We start from the raw sequence: 19041 nt of genomic DNA, 5'->3' as shown, positions 1-19041 counted from the left end.
CTTTGCTCCATCTCCCATCCAAATGGCCTTTCCATTCCCGTAGCCTTTGGCCGCTCTTCCAATATGAATGTGACTATTATAGACGCTCTGCGTTATGATACTATGTTTAAAGAAAGCCACTAGTTTCAGTTCAGCTAAGGGTAAGTATTACTCAGAATAACCTAGAATTATATATTCTCTTTTGCTTTTTCTGTGTGTGTCGGGATGAGGGAGTGTATTGTTGATGGTATCAGTGGGTGTCTTTAGCTGGGATCAGGACCAAGACCTGGGCGGTTTGTTTTCAGGACTCATAAGACACTCAACGGTCTGGGACTCCTATTTAAGCCTGTTGTCTAACTCTCTGATTCCTGGTGATTCATCGGCCACAGATGTGTTTATATATAAACTAGCCATCTTTGTTCATTTTGCTCAAGTAGAAGCATGAAACATGTCGAGAATGGCTCGTATTTTAAGCCTAAAATCAAAATAAAGAAATAAGAAATTGGTTTGTTAGAGAAAAAATTATTTATTTATTTAGTTGTAACGTTATTCATGACAATTAAACACATTTTCTCTAAAATTGTCATTACCATATTTCCAGAAATAAAATATCATTCTATCATACCACTGATATAAATCTGATATATACACATGCAGTCAAACCAAAAATTATTCAGACATTCTTTATATTTGTGATATATTTTTACTAGTGGGTGCAGGACACTATAGAAAAATAAAGTAAACTGTGACATACCCAAAAATTCTTTATACAGTGGACTACCAGTAAAATTGATAAAAATGTGGAACCAAAAATTATTCAGACACTTTGACCTGACCATGTTTTGCTTAAGTGTTATCTATATATATATATCAAAGCTGAAACATTCCTTTCACAGAAGTGCCTATCAGCCAAAAAAAACGCTCTTTCTATTATTTGTGTTGTGTCATGAACTTTTCATGACATTTATGAATATTAATTTCTAATTTAATTGTGATTTTAGATTGTGAAATATGTATTACCTTTTATGTATGCTGATTATTAAATTTCAAAAAACTAAAACGTCTGGACATATTACGATTAATGAATGAAAGTATTATTTATTTCTTGCTTTGTGTAAAACCTGCCTAATTAATAATTTACTAAGTTATATTATTATATTAAAGAATAATTATATTATTTTAAAAGTTATTATATTAAAAGTTATAAACAGCATGTGTGTATAATATAATTATTACTATTATTTTGTTTTTGGAATAAAAATGTAACTGACGTGTTTTAGTGAGATTTGCTGTTTGTATGTGTTTTAGGAGCATCTTCACCGTAGATTCACCTCGATCACTGATTTAGCTGACTGACATGTACTTGCCATCTGTAGTTTGTCTGCGTTCTTCTGCGTTTTTGGTTCCTATATTTGGCCCAGAGGAAGCTCAGGGTTATGAGTGAGATTCTTGTGCTGTTTATGTTCTATCAGCTGAGGAATGATATTAAATTCCAGTCTGTGGCAGCCGATTTCCAGCTGGAGGGCTTCAGATACACATAACAGCAGGAGGAGAAGATGGGGAGGGACGTGAGCTACTCATCAGCCAAGCATTTCCTCTCTTTTTCTCTTTTCCTCTCTTGCTGTTTCTCCTTTACTCTGTCAGTCTCTCCAGAGCACTTCCTGTCATAGTTTGGCCACTTCCTGTTTCAGTAAACAGAGTCGTTATACAGGAGAAGGCTTGACCCTTCCCAAATAGTTTACAGAGTATTTCTGTAGTTTTAATTTTTTCATTTTTCATTTCTTTAAGGGTTAGTTGCCATATTTTGGATGGACTTTGAGATATTCACCCTTAATCCTGTTTTGATCAAGAGCATTGGTTACTTTCCACTTTCCTCAGGAGAAAAAGGCATTCTTATTTTATGCTTTGATGACAGTTAATTTAGTTAATGAAAGCTTTTGAATGTATAACCAGACCAAGTACATGTTTATGGCCCATTTAATGAAGTGTTTCATAGATAAAGTCACAGCAAACAAACTCTGACAGTCAGAGATGTAGAAATTATGCTATAGTGCTCAACTCAATGATTTTCTTTAAATCGAAAGATCTAGTCATTAGCCTTTGTGCTTCCATTTGTTTTCTAGCCAAAAGGGCCTTCGGGGAAGTATTTGGCATCTGAGAAAGGCTCTCAGCTGAAATGCAGACGCACCACACAATACATGCATTTGAGATGCAGGCTGTCTGATATCTGAGACGAGGAATCTGATTGGCCCTTGCTATTCTGGAGTTTGGCCAATCGGGTTTTTGATTCTGTCCAAATGAGTGAGAGATTGAAGTGTCAGCTTGGGTTTCAATAATGCTAGACTGAAAACACAATTTATTTTTCAATTTCTCATCAGGCACACCCTGATACACCCTGGAGTGTTTAAATATCCAAATTTGTGGTTGACCGATGTGGATTTCTAAATGGGAAATCTAGAACTGGACATGGTCAATTCATTACTTTGTCACTTTTTGTTCCTGGTGCTGCATGGTTTTGAGTTTGGCTTTCCAAGCTTTAATTATTTTTAATTTAATATATAAAATAAGTATATTAAATAAATATAAAAAAATATATTAATAAATAATTTTGCTAAATTATGTATTTAGTATTTTTTTTATGATAAATTATATTAAAATTAATTTATTAATATTTGAATAATTAAATATAAATATTATAAACAGTTTAGTTTAAATAACTAAATTATTTATTTGATATAATTATTTTGTTAATTATATTAAATAATAATTTTATTAAGAATTATACTATTAAAATAAAATATCTTCATAAATTTAAATTAAATATCAAAAATATTATACATAATTTATTATACTTAGTACTAAATTATTTATATTTAAGCAATATTATAACATTATTTTATATAATAAACTAAATATTTTATCAATTTATTGAAAATAAAATATCAAAATAATTGTTTAAATATATTAACATAAAACATGAAATTATAAATATGACTATTATATCAAATTATTACTGAATTATTTATATTTATGTAATTATTCTATATTATTATATAATATTATTTTATAAGTTATATTAAATAATCAGTAATAATTTTAATATATTAAACTAATATAAATAATTTAAAATAAAAATAGAAAATTATTTATATTTTAAAAAATAATAAAATTACTAAATTAGTTATAATGTAAAATATTATTAATATAAAATTACAAATATATTCATATAAATATTCAAATAAATATTACAAAATAAGTAATTTATTATAAAATACTAACAAATTATTTATATTCATTTAACAGAATTATATGCTTATATAAATCATTTATTAATAATAATATATATTTAAATAACGCAGATTGTTCTTAACCTCATAGCATTTCATAGACAACAAAAGACACTCTAAAAACTATATCTCACAAATGAGAAAGGAACTTTAAAAATAAAGACACATTTGCCAATTTTGGCACTTTTTCATCGCATTACACCTGGTATTTTCTTATTACAAGTTGTGGTTGCATCATGAAATGGGGTACAAAATATCTTCACGGTTGTGTGATGATGCAAGGCGTCTGATGTGAAGACTGCACCATCCCAGTAGCCAAACAGACACTCATGACAAAATACACACAGACATCCTGCGCTACAGGTTTTATTTAATTTCAGGCCACATTTGGTGTGTAATGTAAAATATGATTCCATTGCACCATGAACATGTTAAATGATGAATGTGCAGGGATGCTGGCTTCCTGTAAGCACTAGTCTCCAGAGAAGAGTGTGTGTGTGTGTGTGTGTGTGTGTGTGTGTGTGTGTGTGTGCCATAATAATTAGGTTTGAATCCATGGTTTTGCTCTGGTTAGTCTCTGCAGGGTTTCTCCTCCCATCAAGGACTTCACTGTCTCCCAAACACATGTACAGTACAGTTGTGCTCAAATGTTTACATACCCCTTGCAGAATCTGTGAAAATGTGAATAAATTTAACAAAACAAGAGGGATCATGTGATTTTGATATCCATCTTTTCACACTGAGGACAATTGAGGGACTCAAACACAACTATTACAAAGGATTCAAACATTCACTGATGCTCCAGAAGGAAATGCGATGCATTACGAGTCAGGGGGTGTAAACTTCTGAACAGGATAAGGATATCCAAATTGTTCTTATATTTAGTACTGCCCTTCGAAAACAACAGAAGATACTTACATATTTCCCGGAAGACAAATTAAGTACAATTTACCTTGATCTTCAAATTCAAAAAGTTTACACCCCCTTTAATGCATTGTGTTTCCTTTTGGAGAATCAGTGAATGTTTGAACCTTTTGTAATAGTTGTGGATTTTGTTAAAATTATTCACATTTTCGCAGATTCTGCAAAGGATATGTAAACTTTTGAGCACAACTGTACGTGCTAAACTCCGAAAATAAATGATTATGCACTTGCTGAATCACTGGAATCACATCCTGTAGAAGGTCTGGTGTCCAATTACTAGAACTAATACAGCCAGAATCTATACAAATACTCTACAAAGTAAAAGTAAACATTGCCAATGTACAGTCTTGTTGAGTATATATATTGTGCGTTCTGGATGGGTTGTCGACTAGTTGCCCAACAACATACATGTTGACTAGATTTTGTTCTTTAAGTTGTTGTTGAGCCAGAGTTTAATTAGCCTGCTCTGCTTTATCTCTTAGCGTTAGCTTAATCAGTTAGCTTCAATAAAATGGGACTTCAGCTAGCCTTCTTCGCAGTATTCTCTTCTAACTGTTGCCCTGCCATGACAGTAGTTGACCTGAAAGATAAACTGACTACAGAAGAAGACGATAGATGCTAATGCTTGCTTTTATCACCTCCTGTGGCAATATACATGCATTGCAGTCTGAGACATTTCAGACTATGAAGCATTAATGTGTGCTTGTGTAGCTAGAAATTTGCATAGCTAGTATTTTGCACCTAACATTGACACAAAATGATGCACATGCCTAAATTTTAACAAATGATTGTTGACATATCTACTGACAGCAGTGCAATAATAATTAGCAAATCTCCTGAATCAGATTTTAGTGGCCGAAAGCATGACTTCTGCAGCGTTGCGATCTACACCTTGCGAATCCCTCAGGAATAGAACAAACCTTAAAAAGCACAATCGTCATCAGTTTCCACAAGCACAATAGTGTTGCATTGTGTTTCATAATTAATGGGGACTCAGCACAAATTCAGTCCTTGTAATCCCCCTAAATGCCCCTGTAACTCTTATTGTCAGTCGGCGTGTCTCCCGAGGTAAATCTTCACTGGCTTATGGTGAATGCACTGAGGTATATATGTCTTTCAGACTAGTGGGTGGTGTTTGTGAAGATGGATGGGGGTGAGCAACGCTAGGGAAGTCTTCATTGATATGTAGAACGTTTCTTGAGAGACGGCCCGACCTGACGCAAAACAACACAGTTCATTTACAGAGGACTCTGTTTAAGCCTCGGCTAATCCAGACCTCCCAACAGGAATGAAACCTGGCATCGGTTTCTTCTGTCTTTGGAGAGACATTTGGGAGCACAGTTTACTGGCCTTGAATTCTTTCTTTTTGTGTATTCATGTATGCAAATTAAATTCTGAGTGTAACTGAAACAACAATATGATGTGTTCTCCTTTTACTTGTGGTACACCAGAAATATAATTAGTGCACATGCTTCAGCACAACGAGCCAGCTATGATGTGCTTGTACATGTGGCAACATTTGTTGTATTTTTGTTTTAGAACGTATATAGAACTTTTACATTTCTAAAATGTAAATGATTTTATATATTTTATATCACAGCAGCAGGTTTATTAGGCTGCTGTCACTTTAAGACCTGGCACTGCCGCACATGACGAATATCTGACACGTTCATTTAAGACTTCATTTAACTCCTTTAAGACTGTGCTTGTGAGGATACTCGACAAAACAGGCATTTTGGTATAATTATTATTATTTTTTTTTCTGTTCAAGCGCTGTCTGAAGCAGCTTTTTGTGCGCGCGAGTCGTGTTTCTGGCACAGGAGATTCACAGACACCGCGCGAGTACTGCACTGCATTCTCTTTTGTGTCTTGTCGCGATTGAATTGGTTGAATGGTTGGTTTTAAAAGCATTTGCATGAATTATAGCATGGTCAAATAATGTAACGCTAGACAAAGGATGACGGGAATAAAAGGATGCTGCTTTAATTGTGTTAAATATTTTTAACTCGTTAAACTGAAAAAATTTATCACATGCGTCAATACAGATAGAAACACACAGTATTGGGGTAACGCATTACAAGTAACGTGAGTTATGTAATCAGATTACTTTAAGTAACTAGTAAAGTATTACTTTTAAATTTACAACAAATTATCTGATTTAATTTTTCAAATAAGTAATGCAAGTTACTTTGTTTTCCCATTTATTGACTGACAGCTTTCTTGTCCCCATGTTGAGAGAAATCAGGAGTAACGCTGTGTTCCAGATGAGGTTGGACGTGGGAATATCCCAAATTAAATGTCGCACTTTAGATCTCAGTGAATTTCAGGCAATCAGATGTCACATTCACATGCTAACCACATGATGTTGCCACGACACAATGAGAGCATATCATGTTTTTGTGTCAATTATGGCGAAAACAGATTAAAAACAACATAAAATCGCTTTGAAAAAAGCTGACGAAGAGCAAAAACGAAGGTATTATTACATAAACTTAATGTCTAATATTAAAGTTTGTTTTTACGTTTATGCTCATTAGAAGCAGGATTTGCCGACATCTTGGAAGTGAATTATCATAATTATCAAAAGATATGTGCAATAAACATTTATGTTATGCCACTATGTCCTTTCTGACCAATCTTTTTATGCAAATATTAGACCAGTATGTTTAGCCTTCATATAGGAAAATCAATTATTAGGCTATATTAGCTAAAAAACAAGAACAAAAAAAAAAAAAACTTAAAAAAAAAAAAAAAAACTACGCACTTGTAAGGAAGGTTATGAATGGCTGTCACATCATGGTAAAATCAGACCCGAAAGACTCTAATCATTCAGTTTCTGCATTCAGCCTATGGGGCTGTGATGTGATGAACGAACAACCCGAACCCGAAAGACTCGAGAGGCGAACTAATCATTTCTGTTTCCGGTACAGACTACATAATAGCCTTGTCTATGGGACTGGGACTTGATGAACGAATGACTCGAACCCGAAAGACTCGAGAAGTGAACTAATCATTTCCGTTTTCCTATGGGATGTTGCGCATGTGCGGTCAACAGAAAATGAACAAATCACTCTCTGGGACAACTCGTTGTTCTCAAGTCATATTAAAGATTCGTTAAAAATGAACAAATCGTTCACGAACGACACATCACTAGTGTGTGCATGTGTGTGTGAGCACGCATTTTTGTGATTTATGAGGACACAAATTTGTATAATGACATGGGTATTACACTAGTATTACGATGTAAACATGAAATATTAGGACATTTCATGAGTCCTCATATTTAAAATAGCTTTAAAACATACTAAACAATGTTTTATTAAAAATGTAAAAATGCAGAATGTTTTCTGTGATGGGTAGGTTTAGGGGTAGGGGTAGTGTAGGGGGATAGGATGTACAGTTTGTACAGTATAAAAACCATTATGTCTATTGAATGTCCTCACTAAGATATTGTGTGTGTGTGTGTGTGTGTGTGTGTGTGTGTGTAAAAAAAAAAAAAAAAAAAGATAAATTATACTAAAAAATAAAAAAAACTTTACTAATTAAGTAGTTGGTTGTTGTGTGTTTACTGATCCCTAGTCAGAATGATCCAGTTTGTACTGAGGAATATGTTTGATAAAGTGTCTTGTAATGTCAGACTCATTTGTGTTAGCTGAACCTTGTCAGGTAGAATGACCTATTCACGTAGAGACGATAAATGAAGTCTGTCATTTAATGGACTCCTGAAATTAGCCTCTTATAGGCGCTTTGAAATATTATCTTCCATCCACACCCCTCTGCACTTTACCTGAGTAAAGCTTTTGTTTTAGAGTCAGTGGTGAAGTATGGACTAGCGGGGCAGTGGAGGGAGAAATTGCTTTGTCCTCTGCTATATATATACCAGGTGGTCATATTTACCAAGTGATGAGCTGTCAGCGGAAATCCCACTTGTCTTACTCACCCAATTAGCTTGTCAAAGTAATATAAAATTCCTCTAAATTATCAATGGAACTAATAATAAAATTTTATAACCACAGGCCGTAATGTGCCACGTTATCTCTGTTATTGCCCCAATGCCACGTTTTGGAAATGTAATTATAATAATTCAGTTGAAATGACAGGTGTTTTAATGCGAGGCGGAAGGTTAAGTTTGATATGGATGTCGTAATGCCGCTCTGTTTGAATGAATTAATTCAGCCAAACACTGTGTATCTGTATGAAGCTGTCTGAAGGACGATAATTAAGGAGGAGTGCTTGAATTTAAACTCATGAGGTTTCTGCAGAGCTAACAATGTATCTAAGAGCATCTAAATTCCCTGGCCTCCAGCTTGAAGTGCTTTCAACTCATCTTCTGTGAGTTACGTGCCGCATCCGAGATAAGAGTTCTCTCTTGTCTTATGGGACACCCGAGAGTCGTGGATTACCAGTGTTTCACGTTGTAGACGGATAGTTAAATATGTCTCTTTGGCTGAATTTTACGAGGGTGTGACTATATGGGAATTGCAAGATTTTGTTTTCGATTTCACCTCCATTAATGATTCTTGTAGTACTTTTGAGGAAGTATTGAGTTTTATGTTGTAGTGTATTACGCCATTCCGTCCATGTTGGTGGAAAAAAATGCATGTTTTAAAGGATTAGTTCACTTTCAAATGAAAATTACCCCAAGCTTTACTCACCCTCAAGCCATCCTAGGTGTATTTAACTTTGTTCTTTCTGATGAACACAATCGGAGATATATTAATATATATCCTGACGCATCCGAGCTATAATGGCAGTGAGCGGGACCAATGAGTATGATCTGAAGAAAGTGCTTCCATCGTAAACGTGTACTCCACACGGCTCCGGGGGGTTAATAAAGGCCTTCTGAAGCGAAGCGATGCGTTTGTGTAAAAAAAATATCCATATTTAACAAGTTATGAAGTAAAATATCTAGCTTCCGCCAGACTGCCTTCTGTATTCAAGTTAAGAAGAGCACTGAACACTGCGGGCTGCATATATTTTCGGCTTGTATTTTCAACCGTTTTTCTCTCTAAAAAATGGAAATGCCATTTTCGGCTGATAATTTTTGGCGGCCAAAATTTCGATGCATCCCTACAAAAAAGTGTAGCGATGTACAAAGCACTGCTCACAAATAAGTCACTCTCAAACCAAGTAGCTTTCTGATGGTCAACATGGCAAATTCGGGAGACCAATTTAAACATGAGCAAATGCTGCATGGGGAAGTTTCGCCAAACAATGTATAGTGTGACTGTACCTTCAGACATTCAGTCTGATATTGTCAGATCAATGACTGAATAATCAATGCTTTATCACCAGAGTCTGTGAAAATAGATGCTAAAGAAAGGAGGGAAGGGGGACAGAGGGATTATGGGTAGGAGACACTAGTCTTCAGTCATTGGAGTGCCCCAGGTGCTGTTATCAGAAACCATGATTACATCCTTGTCAAACCTCTAGGTTTCTAATCCATCAATTGCTCTTCCTCTGCCTCCGAATACCAACATCCAACTGTGTCAGTGATGGTCTCATGGACCTTTATGTGTGAGTGCTCCTAGTGTTAGAAGAACCATAGACCTTGAAGCATTTCTCCAGCTCTGATAGAGCTGGGGGAGGTCAGTGTCGTAATTTTTACAATTTCATGTCATCCAGGAATGCGCTTTCTCCATCAACTTCTGATGGCCTGAATTATGAATAAAATAAAAGCATGGGGGAGATTTTTTTGAGAGTTGGACTGAAGGGAACGAAAGACGAGTGGTATTGCTGACCTACTTCAGCATCTTATGTAGATAAAAAGAAATGGACATTTAAAAGGGAATGAATCCTTCCACAAGTCTTTTGTGAGAAAGGCTTTTAAAACATACATGTCAAAGATGCTTTCCTTCTTTTGAAGGGTTCATTAAGCTTTTAAGTAACAGACATGAAAGGTCCTTCCAAGGCCTTCATTGATTTCTTTCCAAAGAGCCTTCTAAAAGTATTTTTAAAGCATTTTTCAGCACAAAATTGTGCATTAATTTAAGTAGAAGTAGTACAGAGACACACCATCGTGTCATTTCAACCTCATTTATGACTTTCTGAGGTTAACTCTTTTGTAGAAATTACAATATTATCAGCTACTCTGAGTTACTTGGCCCTTGGTCTTGTTTGATATTCTTTTCATGCGTCTGTGATTATTTAGTCCAACTAATTATAGCTTGTTTTACATCTCTGTGTTGTTTTGCATGTCTGTCACGTCAAGAGCAGATTAATAGCGCTCATCATCTCAGACATAAGTTGAGGCAATCATGCATGGAAATTGAGTCTGTTTCTTCCTCCCCAAAAGCCAAACTGTTGCTCATCTAAAGAGAGCATAAATCATAACAAGAAAAATAGCACCTCTAATTCACAACAAAGTGCAAAAATTGATCATTTTATAAGAGTTTGTGAAAAGTTTGTGCTTTTTTCTTTTTTGGAACCATGCTGACACAAAAGTAATACATTCACTTTTAGGATGGTATTTATTCTTTGTCATCACCCAGCGGGTGTTTTAGTCTGTTTAATTGATGGAACCCCTGCTGCACCGTATGCATGTGATTTTTAGTTCAAGGTGTCCTTTGATATGCTTTGATATCTTTATTTCTGAACCCGGCAAATCAAACACTCTACCAGTGATAAAAGACTGCTTCGTTCAGGTCTATAAATTAGTAAATTTTACATTGTTGTTGTTTCCAGCCAGGATAACTACCTTATATCTATTACATTTATTGATGTTGTAAATGACACATCTTTAAGTGATTTTATTACATTGTTTTAAGTAGTGTGGCTTGCAGACCTTAAGGAAATGTGCACAGGGTGCAATAATAAGCGCCTTTTTATGCTGAATTAAATTATAGTATATTTTTCTGAAATTCTGTTTACCGCCGTAATCTGTCATATTTACTAATGAAACAGAATATTCAAGATGGGAAAAAAAAAGTAAAAGAGGGATTAGTGACATTAGCTGAAAATAAATGTTGTCTCAGAAATGCAGCAAGGCATTACATTTTGATAAAATACTTGATGATGTTTTTGTTGTTGTTTGGAGTAACGTACACAATGAGACCAGGAAAGTGCATTAAGTAAGCAAATTGGATACATTTTGATTTCATGCTGGCTTTAAGCTTCATTAGCAGTAAGACGTCACTAAGACATTTTCTGAGAGATTAAGTACAGTGGCTAGCAAGTCAGCCCCATGCCCATATGCAAAAAAAGTTTTACGGGCCCCCCTTGGCTTCGCAGAGTTTAATATGAATAAGATATCATCACTAAGATGCAGACAAAAAAAAAAAAAAAAAAACATTTCTAGGAATGACAACAACAGCACTACAGTAGGCCTACTATGTGCTCCTCCATCATTTTGACTTTGCATTGTGGATCTATTTCAAAAATGTCAAAAAACGGCTTTTCAGCACAGTCCAAGTTTGAATTAGACCGATTCGATTCTGGCTTTGGAATTTCAGAATGATCATAGCATCATTTCAGATGCGATGAGTCTGAAGATTATTCCAGTTATGAATTAATTATTCTGTCACAGACTTTTTTAATGCACATTTTATTCCTAATAAATTTACTAGAAGTTTGTTCTCTAAATATGTTTAACGTTTTATGCACTTTATTTCATTGAATAAAGAGTATCCACCCCAGCAAGAGTACGAGTTACATTTATTCACATCTTGTGCAGTATCTTAAAATGTGCAGACGTAGTCGTTTTTTCAGAAAACCAATATGACTCATTTAAAATTCTGTACTACTTACATTACTGCATGCATAAGTTTCTAAGAAACCCACTTTAAAAATGACAGAAAAGCAAATACCGGTCGAATACAATAGATCATCGCTAGACATGGCATGGCATTCAGATTCGTAATGATTTTCAGTACATTTAACATAGATAGGCTAGAGCAAGTTATTGACAACATTTCTATTATACTTCATTTTTCTGAACATATGTACACGGGTTCTGTCTCGCGCACAGACACGCGTGCGAGCCTTTGAAAGTATTTGGCTGCAGAAAGACGCGTTCGGCGTGTGCACTGCGCACTATAGTGGACTTTTGTTTTCAAGCACTCAATTCACTCTCGCATGGGCTGTTGTACAGTACACACACTGTCCGTGCACAAAAAATTGGGCTGCATGCAGAGGGGAATACGGTCATCCGCGAACCCTCCTGATGCCGAAAATTTTGCGATGCGGACGGTGCGCGGACGCCCGAAGTATAGGGTTAAGCCCGTAATAGCGGGCCCCCAATCCGCCCGGGCCCATATGCACGTGCATACCTTGCATGCCCAGACGCTACGCCACTGATTAAGTAAAATAACAGTTGAAGTCAAATGAAGGTCAAAGATTGAACACATATTGTCATTTTTCTGGAGGTGACAGCACCTTTTTACGGCTGTAAATGTCTTATTGATTGTTCTTCTGCAGTAACCTCCTTCATTGTCATCCCTTGGTCATAGATATTCCATCAGTTAAACCATGATGTGACAGGACTGAATGGTATGAAATTAGCAAAGACCATTAAAAAATATTGAGGTATTCAGAATTCACCAGGATCTTTTGGATAATTGCATAAACCTCTTTCAGGATAGACTAAAAGTAATAGACTTTAAAGATCTTTTAATCTTATGCAGTACATTTTGAGTTACATTTTGTACCAGTTTGTCCCTTTAGCTATACCACACTAATCTCTAGGTACAATCTCTTTGAAGAGTTTTGCCTTAATGATCCAATAATCTGATTGGTGCGTATCTCATTATTGTTAGTGCATCAAGCGTTTGTCCTGCCACACAAAGCTAATCAAGATTGTCCCTGTCCTTTTTGTTTTCTCAGCAGAAAAAAATGGAAAACTGCCAGTGTTTGATTGTCAGGTTTGGAGCAATGGTAAAATAGCCTGATCAATGCAAGATGGCCGCCCACAGGATCAGAGTAACCAACAACAACAATGTGCTCCCTAGATGTAAATCAGAGGGCACTCTGATTGACCTTGATGAGGGAGTGACTGAGGCGAGTCTCATAGATGTCAAAGGTCAGTTTATTACATTGCAAATAAATAAAGGGGACATGTGATACGATTGTGCCATGTACATTGCAAATCAGTAATTCTTATTAATATGATTATCTTTACAGTGCCTTCTCCCAGTGCCTTGCGTTTGGCCCCCTCAATGTCATTTGGGACTGCACATGAAGTAGTCGCCATAAAGGATTACTGTCCATCCAGTTTTACCACTCTAAAGTTCTCCAAAGGTGATCATCTCTATGTGCTGGACACATCTGGTGGGGAATGGTGGTATGCCCACAACAACCGAGAAATGGGATACATTCCTTCAACATATGTGCAACCAATTAACTACAGGAACTCATCTCTAAGTGACAGTGGGATGATTGACAATCTTGGGGACTGCTCGGAGGAGGGAGCAAAAGAGATGGACCTGCTGGGGGAGTGGACTGGAGTGTCGCTGAAGCCCTCCATGCCTTATGACAACAACAACCCCTTCTCCATGCTCTCCTCAACCAACCCATTCCTTAATGGGTCCATGGATGACGTCCTCGATCAGAACAGCAATGAGAAGACAAACCAATGCAACAGCATGGATTTGCTTTTTTTTGACTTGCCTTCAGCCCCCATCTCCACCACCAGCAACACAAAAGGGTACAGCAATAGTGTCTTTGATGGAACATCCACCAATGCTGATCTTGAAGCCTTGCAGATGCTTCGCAAGGACAATCCATTTTTTCGGAGTAAGAGATCTTACAGTTTATCAGAGTTATCAATTTTACAAGCTCAGTCGAATCCTCCGTTGCCTTCATCAGGGTTTTTTACAGGGCTTAAAGCTCCCTCACCGGAGCAGTTTCAGAACAGAGAGGACTTTAGGACAGCATGGCTAAACCATCGAAAGTTGGCACGGTCTTGCCATGACCTTGAGTCCCTTGGACAGAACCCAGGTTGGGGTCAAACACAACCAGTAGAGACTAACATTGTCTGCAAGTTGGACAGCTGTGGAGGGGCAGTCCAGCTCCCAGATACAAATATCAGTATTCATGTTCCCGAAGGCCATGTTGCAGTTGGAGACACTCAGCAAATCTCTATGAAGGCTCTACTAGATCCTCCCTTGGAGCTGAACAATGACAAATGCTCGACTGTCAGTCCAGTGGTTGAAATCAAACTGAGTAACATGGAAATAAAGTCATTCATTACCTTAGAGATGAAGGTATCCGTCACGACTAGGACAGAAAGTCCAATGGCTGAGGTTTTGTGTGTGAGAAGTGACTGTAAAGAGGGTCCTTATTCTCCTGTTCCACAAGCATACATTTATGGTGATACGATTCAGGTTCAGCTGGACAACTTGGAGCCCTGCATGTATGTAGCCATTGTTGTCCAGACCCAACATGTTTCCTTCAGTTTATCTGTTTGGGATCATATGATGAAAAAAGTTACATTGGGTCTCTACGGGCCCAAACACATTCATCCATCTTTTAAGACTGTGGTGGCCATTTTTGGCCATGACTGTGCCCCTAAGACTCTACTAGTCAGTGAAGTTGGGAAGCAAGCAAAGTCTGCCCCTCCTGTTTCACTACAACTGTGGGGGAAGCACCAGTTTGTCCTTAGCAGACCTCAGGACTTGCAGATAGGTATGTACTCTAACATGTCAAACTATGAGGTCAAGGCAAATGATCAAGCTAGGATTGTTCGTGGGTTTCAGCTCAAACTAGGCAAGGTGAGCCGGCTCATCTACATGATTACGTCTCGAAACGCAGATGAGATTTCTGACTTCACGTTACGTGTCCAGGTAAAAGATGATCAGGATTGCATCCTTGCACAATTTTGCGTTCAGACACCACAGCCGCCCCCTAAAACTGGGATACGGAACAATGGCCAGAGGCGGTTCCTAAAGAAAAAGGAAGTTGATAAAATAATTTTGTCTCCTCTGGCCATCACCACCAAATACCCACAGTTTCAAGAGCGCTGCATTACCAACTTGAAATTTGGCAAACTGATCAAAACGGTTATCAGGCAGACCAAGAATCAGTACTTGCTGGAATATAAAAAAGGGGATATTATCGCCCTACTCAGTGAGGAGAAGATCAAACTCAAAGGACAACTATGGACCAAAGAGTGGTACATTGGATACTATCAGGGAAAGATTGGTCTTGTACATGTAAAAAATGTGCTTGTCTTGGGAAAGGTTAAGCCTATATACTTTTGTGGGCCAGACCTTACAACCACAATGCTAATGGAACAAATCCTAAAGCCCTGCAAGTTTCTCACTTACATTTACGCCTCTGTGAGGACAATACTTATGGAAAATCTGGGGAACTGGCGAGCATTTGCTGATGCTCTGGGCTATGTGAATCTTTCTTTGACGTATTTTTGCAGAGCAGAGCTGGATAGTGAACCAGAGAGGGTTGCCTCAGTGCTGGAGAAACTAAAGGAAGATTGCCTCAACATGGAGACCAAAGAGAAGAAATCTTTTCAGAAGGAACTGATGATGGTAAGCCTATGTGTGTGTTGGTTTGTCCAAACTGCATAGTTTCCAAATTATTGTGGTTATGTTTGCTTTTTGAGTATAGTAGACGTCCACTTCTAAATAGATAACTATTAGAAATTTATCCACAAAATACTTGATTCAAACCTGTTTTTATGTGGTTCTGCTTATCTGCCTTTTCTCTTATTAATGCTTGAGGCTAATTCTGATGAGAGTGCACTTAGCTGCTCTGTGCTGCCTTTCTTATCTGTACAGCTGTGGAAACCTGCAAGTACAGCAGCCGGATCCCTTCTTGGCTCTCTCAAATTCAGAAAGAAAGATTGCGTTTGTATTAGTTTTTTTATCACTGGGCACAGGATGTCCAGGGTTGGTAATGTACAGTATAAGCTGGCCCTGTTTAATCCCCACAATGTCCAGAAATATAAACTCTTTGGTGTCCTTAAAAGATTAGTTCATCTAAAAATTAAAATTGTCTTCTTTTACTCGCCACTTTTGCTAATGTTGTTACAAACCTTGATGGCTTTCTAAAATGTGAACTTAAATTTTGATCTGGTTTATTGTATGGCTTTAGAAGACTTAAAATATCGTTCACAAGTCATATGGAACACTTTTATGATATGTTCATGGTACCTTTTTTAAAATGTTACAGCTTGACAGCCCCAGACCTCATTCACTATTGTTATGTTGAAAAGAAAAAAAGTTGTACTGGATTGGAACAGCATTAGTGGGTGATTTTGGGTGAACTGCTCCTTTAGTTCAAAGTGCCCTTTTCCACTATTGTGTTACTTTCAACACTAGTGTGGTTGAGTTACTGTCAGAACAGCACTTTTTTTTTCTTTTTTTTTTAACAGTGTAGCCATTTTTACTTTAAATTCTACTAGCACTGACTGATATCCCATTCATAAGTAAACAGTTTAGCACCCCACTTTTGTCAGCTTAGGTCTTGCAGATCTGAGAATACAGTGCATGGAGAAAGATGTGTTATTACTTGTTCAGACTGGACAGCAAAAGAGAGAACAGATGTAGTAAGTCCAGTCTTATCTTTAGCAAAACACTAGCTTTAGCATCTTATCTTATAAAAAAAATAAATAAATAAATAAAAAACCACTAATACAAGTTTTGCTACATTGCTAGGTATTTTTGAAGGTCCAGATGGGGATGCTGACTATTCACTAACATCAGTGTTAAAGTGATATATCCCTAGAAGGAATCTTCGTTTTATCTTTCCCTCCACAACAGGCAGAGCTTTTGTTAAAGTTAAATTATTCAAGACTTGAGTGGGTGGTAAGCGCCTGTTATATCTCAACAATCATTTGCGTCTCTTTCAGAGTGTTTCTGCTTATGTTTCTGTTGGCTAAGAGGGAGCTTCATCATTGTTTCCCTGCCGTGCTTCTAGTGCTGACACATTCATCAAGTGGAGATGAGGCTATTATTCCCATCCCAAGGCCTGACGTCAGAGGCTAGTCGATTGTCTTTTGTGGTAGTGAATCGATTTTGAAATTGCAGCCTGTAGTCCCTGATGGACGCACGGCCTTTCCTTGCCTCGCTCTTGCTATTATTTAGCGGTTTATCTTTTTGAGTTTGGTAATTACGCCCAATACTTCTGAGCCTGGTGACATTTTGAGCTGTGCAAACAATGAGATGGAAGAAATTTTGCTCAACGTTAAGTCTGACATGCCAGCTATTAAGCTTAGCATAGCAATTTATAGGTCTTTCAAGCTAATACCCGCCTGTATTGTGATTTAACAATTCTGTATGCTGTCCCAGTATCCTAACTTAGAGTTAGCATTCCACACACACAAATGTACTTAGCTTAAATCCATAAATATATGACTTTTCCTATTAAGCCAAGTTTTATCGAGTCAAATGGCAGCTTGCCACCTTTACTCAGCAAGTGGTGCGTTTTCAAAGCTTGTGTGCTAGGTGGTTGGCTAGGCTTTCTGGAAGCTTCCAAAGACTGAAAGAGCTTGGCAGCTGATTCAGCCATATCTAAACACTCCTAAAATAAAACCAAACAGCAGGGGGGCACTCCAAGGCCATCAGACTAGTAAAGAAAACAAGCTAAACTGAGCCTTTTTAAGTGTGCTTGGTTTAAATATTTGGAATAGGCAGAACTGGGGTTATCGCCAGCTAACAGTGAGCCACCTGCTTTGGGCTTGGTGCAGCTTCTTTATATAAATGTCACTGTAGTCACAATAGCCAAAGTGTTTTGTTGTAAGATAGCATAATTAATTTGTTTCATTTTTTTTTCTCTCTCTCTCTCTTGTATAACTCTGGAGAGTTCTGTAACATTTCTAAATAGCATATTTTATCACAATTTGCTGACAGTTTTTTTCTGTCTGTCTGGTTTATACTGGCCATCTCTGCCCCTAAGGGTTAAATAATGCATTTATAAGAGATTTTCAACAGCTTGTGCCTGAGGACTGGCTGAGCCCTGACATTTTTCTCAAATAGCCATGGTGTGGTGGGACACATTTTACATGCTTCTTTAGAAATCAATGTGAAACATGACCTTCACCTCTCCCTGCCCTCTGGTAGCATAGCTAAAATTAGATCGTTTTTCTGTGGCTGTTCAACCATAACCGCAAAACTTTGACTCATTTTACAGTAATTATTGTGAGTGGAAGTAGTATATTGATGCTTTGTGCCCGCTACTGTATTCAGCAGTATCATTTAGCTCTGATGAGTTTCAAAGGAAAAAGCTGAAACTTCGCACTCCCTTTCACCTACTCACATTCTAATTTGCATACTATGTTTATAATAGTATGCAAAATTAGAATTTTTGGATTCTAAATGATATTGCGCAGCGTCTCTCACAAATGTCTCCATGGTTGCAAGGCACGCTCCCTGTGCAAACAGGGGGTCACAGGCGCTGTGTAATATCATTGCGCCTGCTGCACCCATGGTACGGAAGCAAAGTTCCTTGATTATTACGCCAGAATGAAAGTATAGTTCCTAGCCATATCGGCCTAGAAAATCACAACTTTTCATTTTCCGTCTGTCTTAGTACACAATGTAACTACAGAAGTGTCAAGTTTTAAATTTTTGAGCGAGATGCTAACGGTCTAATCAGATTCAATGAACTATTCTAAGCTATGCTAAAAGTGGTACCGCCAGACCCGGAGATTGGCTGAATGGATTCGAAAACGGTAAAACTCAACTGTTTAACTCTAGGGGAGTTGGAAAATGAGCCTATTTTCAAAAAAAGTGGAAAAAAAAAAAAAAGTGGAGTTTAAAGTTCCTTTAAACATGGCATTGCAAGGTGCCCACATGGTATAGTATTTCCAGTAGATTGTCGAAGTATGCATCTTTGCATGCTTTTTTAGGTAAAATTGCCCACAAATCTTTGCACAACAGAAGTTTATAAGATATGTGAC

General features: G+C 37.1%; 1 protein-coding gene across 3 annotated transcripts in view; it reads left to right on the top strand.

Moving 5' to 3' along the window:
• Positions 1-19041, top strand: part of sh3bp4a (SH3-domain binding protein 4a) — a 36656-nt gene that overhangs the window by 3510 nt on the left and 14105 nt on the right. For 2 of the 3 annotated variants that reach the window (XM_051909987.1, XM_051909988.1), the window contains exons 2-3: positions 13014-13206; positions 13308-15670. In XM_051909987.1, coding sequence (XP_051765947.1) covers positions 13086-13206; positions 13308-15670 — 2484 coding nt within the window. In that variant the 5' untranslated portion in view covers positions 13014-13085. Of the gene's footprint in view, positions 1-13010; positions 13207-13307; positions 15671-19041 lie in introns of all 3 variants that reach the window. The other variant, XM_051909986.1, reaches the window with a different exon arrangement.

The sequence above is a fragment of the Ctenopharyngodon idella genome, chromosome 10, assembly GCF_019924925.1.
Source record: "Ctenopharyngodon idella isolate HZGC_01 chromosome 10, HZGC01, whole genome shotgun sequence".
NCBI classification, from domain to species: domain Eukaryota; kingdom Metazoa; phylum Chordata; class Actinopteri; order Cypriniformes; family Xenocyprididae; genus Ctenopharyngodon; species Ctenopharyngodon idella.
The sequence above is the reverse complement of the archived record's forward strand: the minus strand, read 5'-3'. Positions and strand labels throughout refer to the sequence as shown.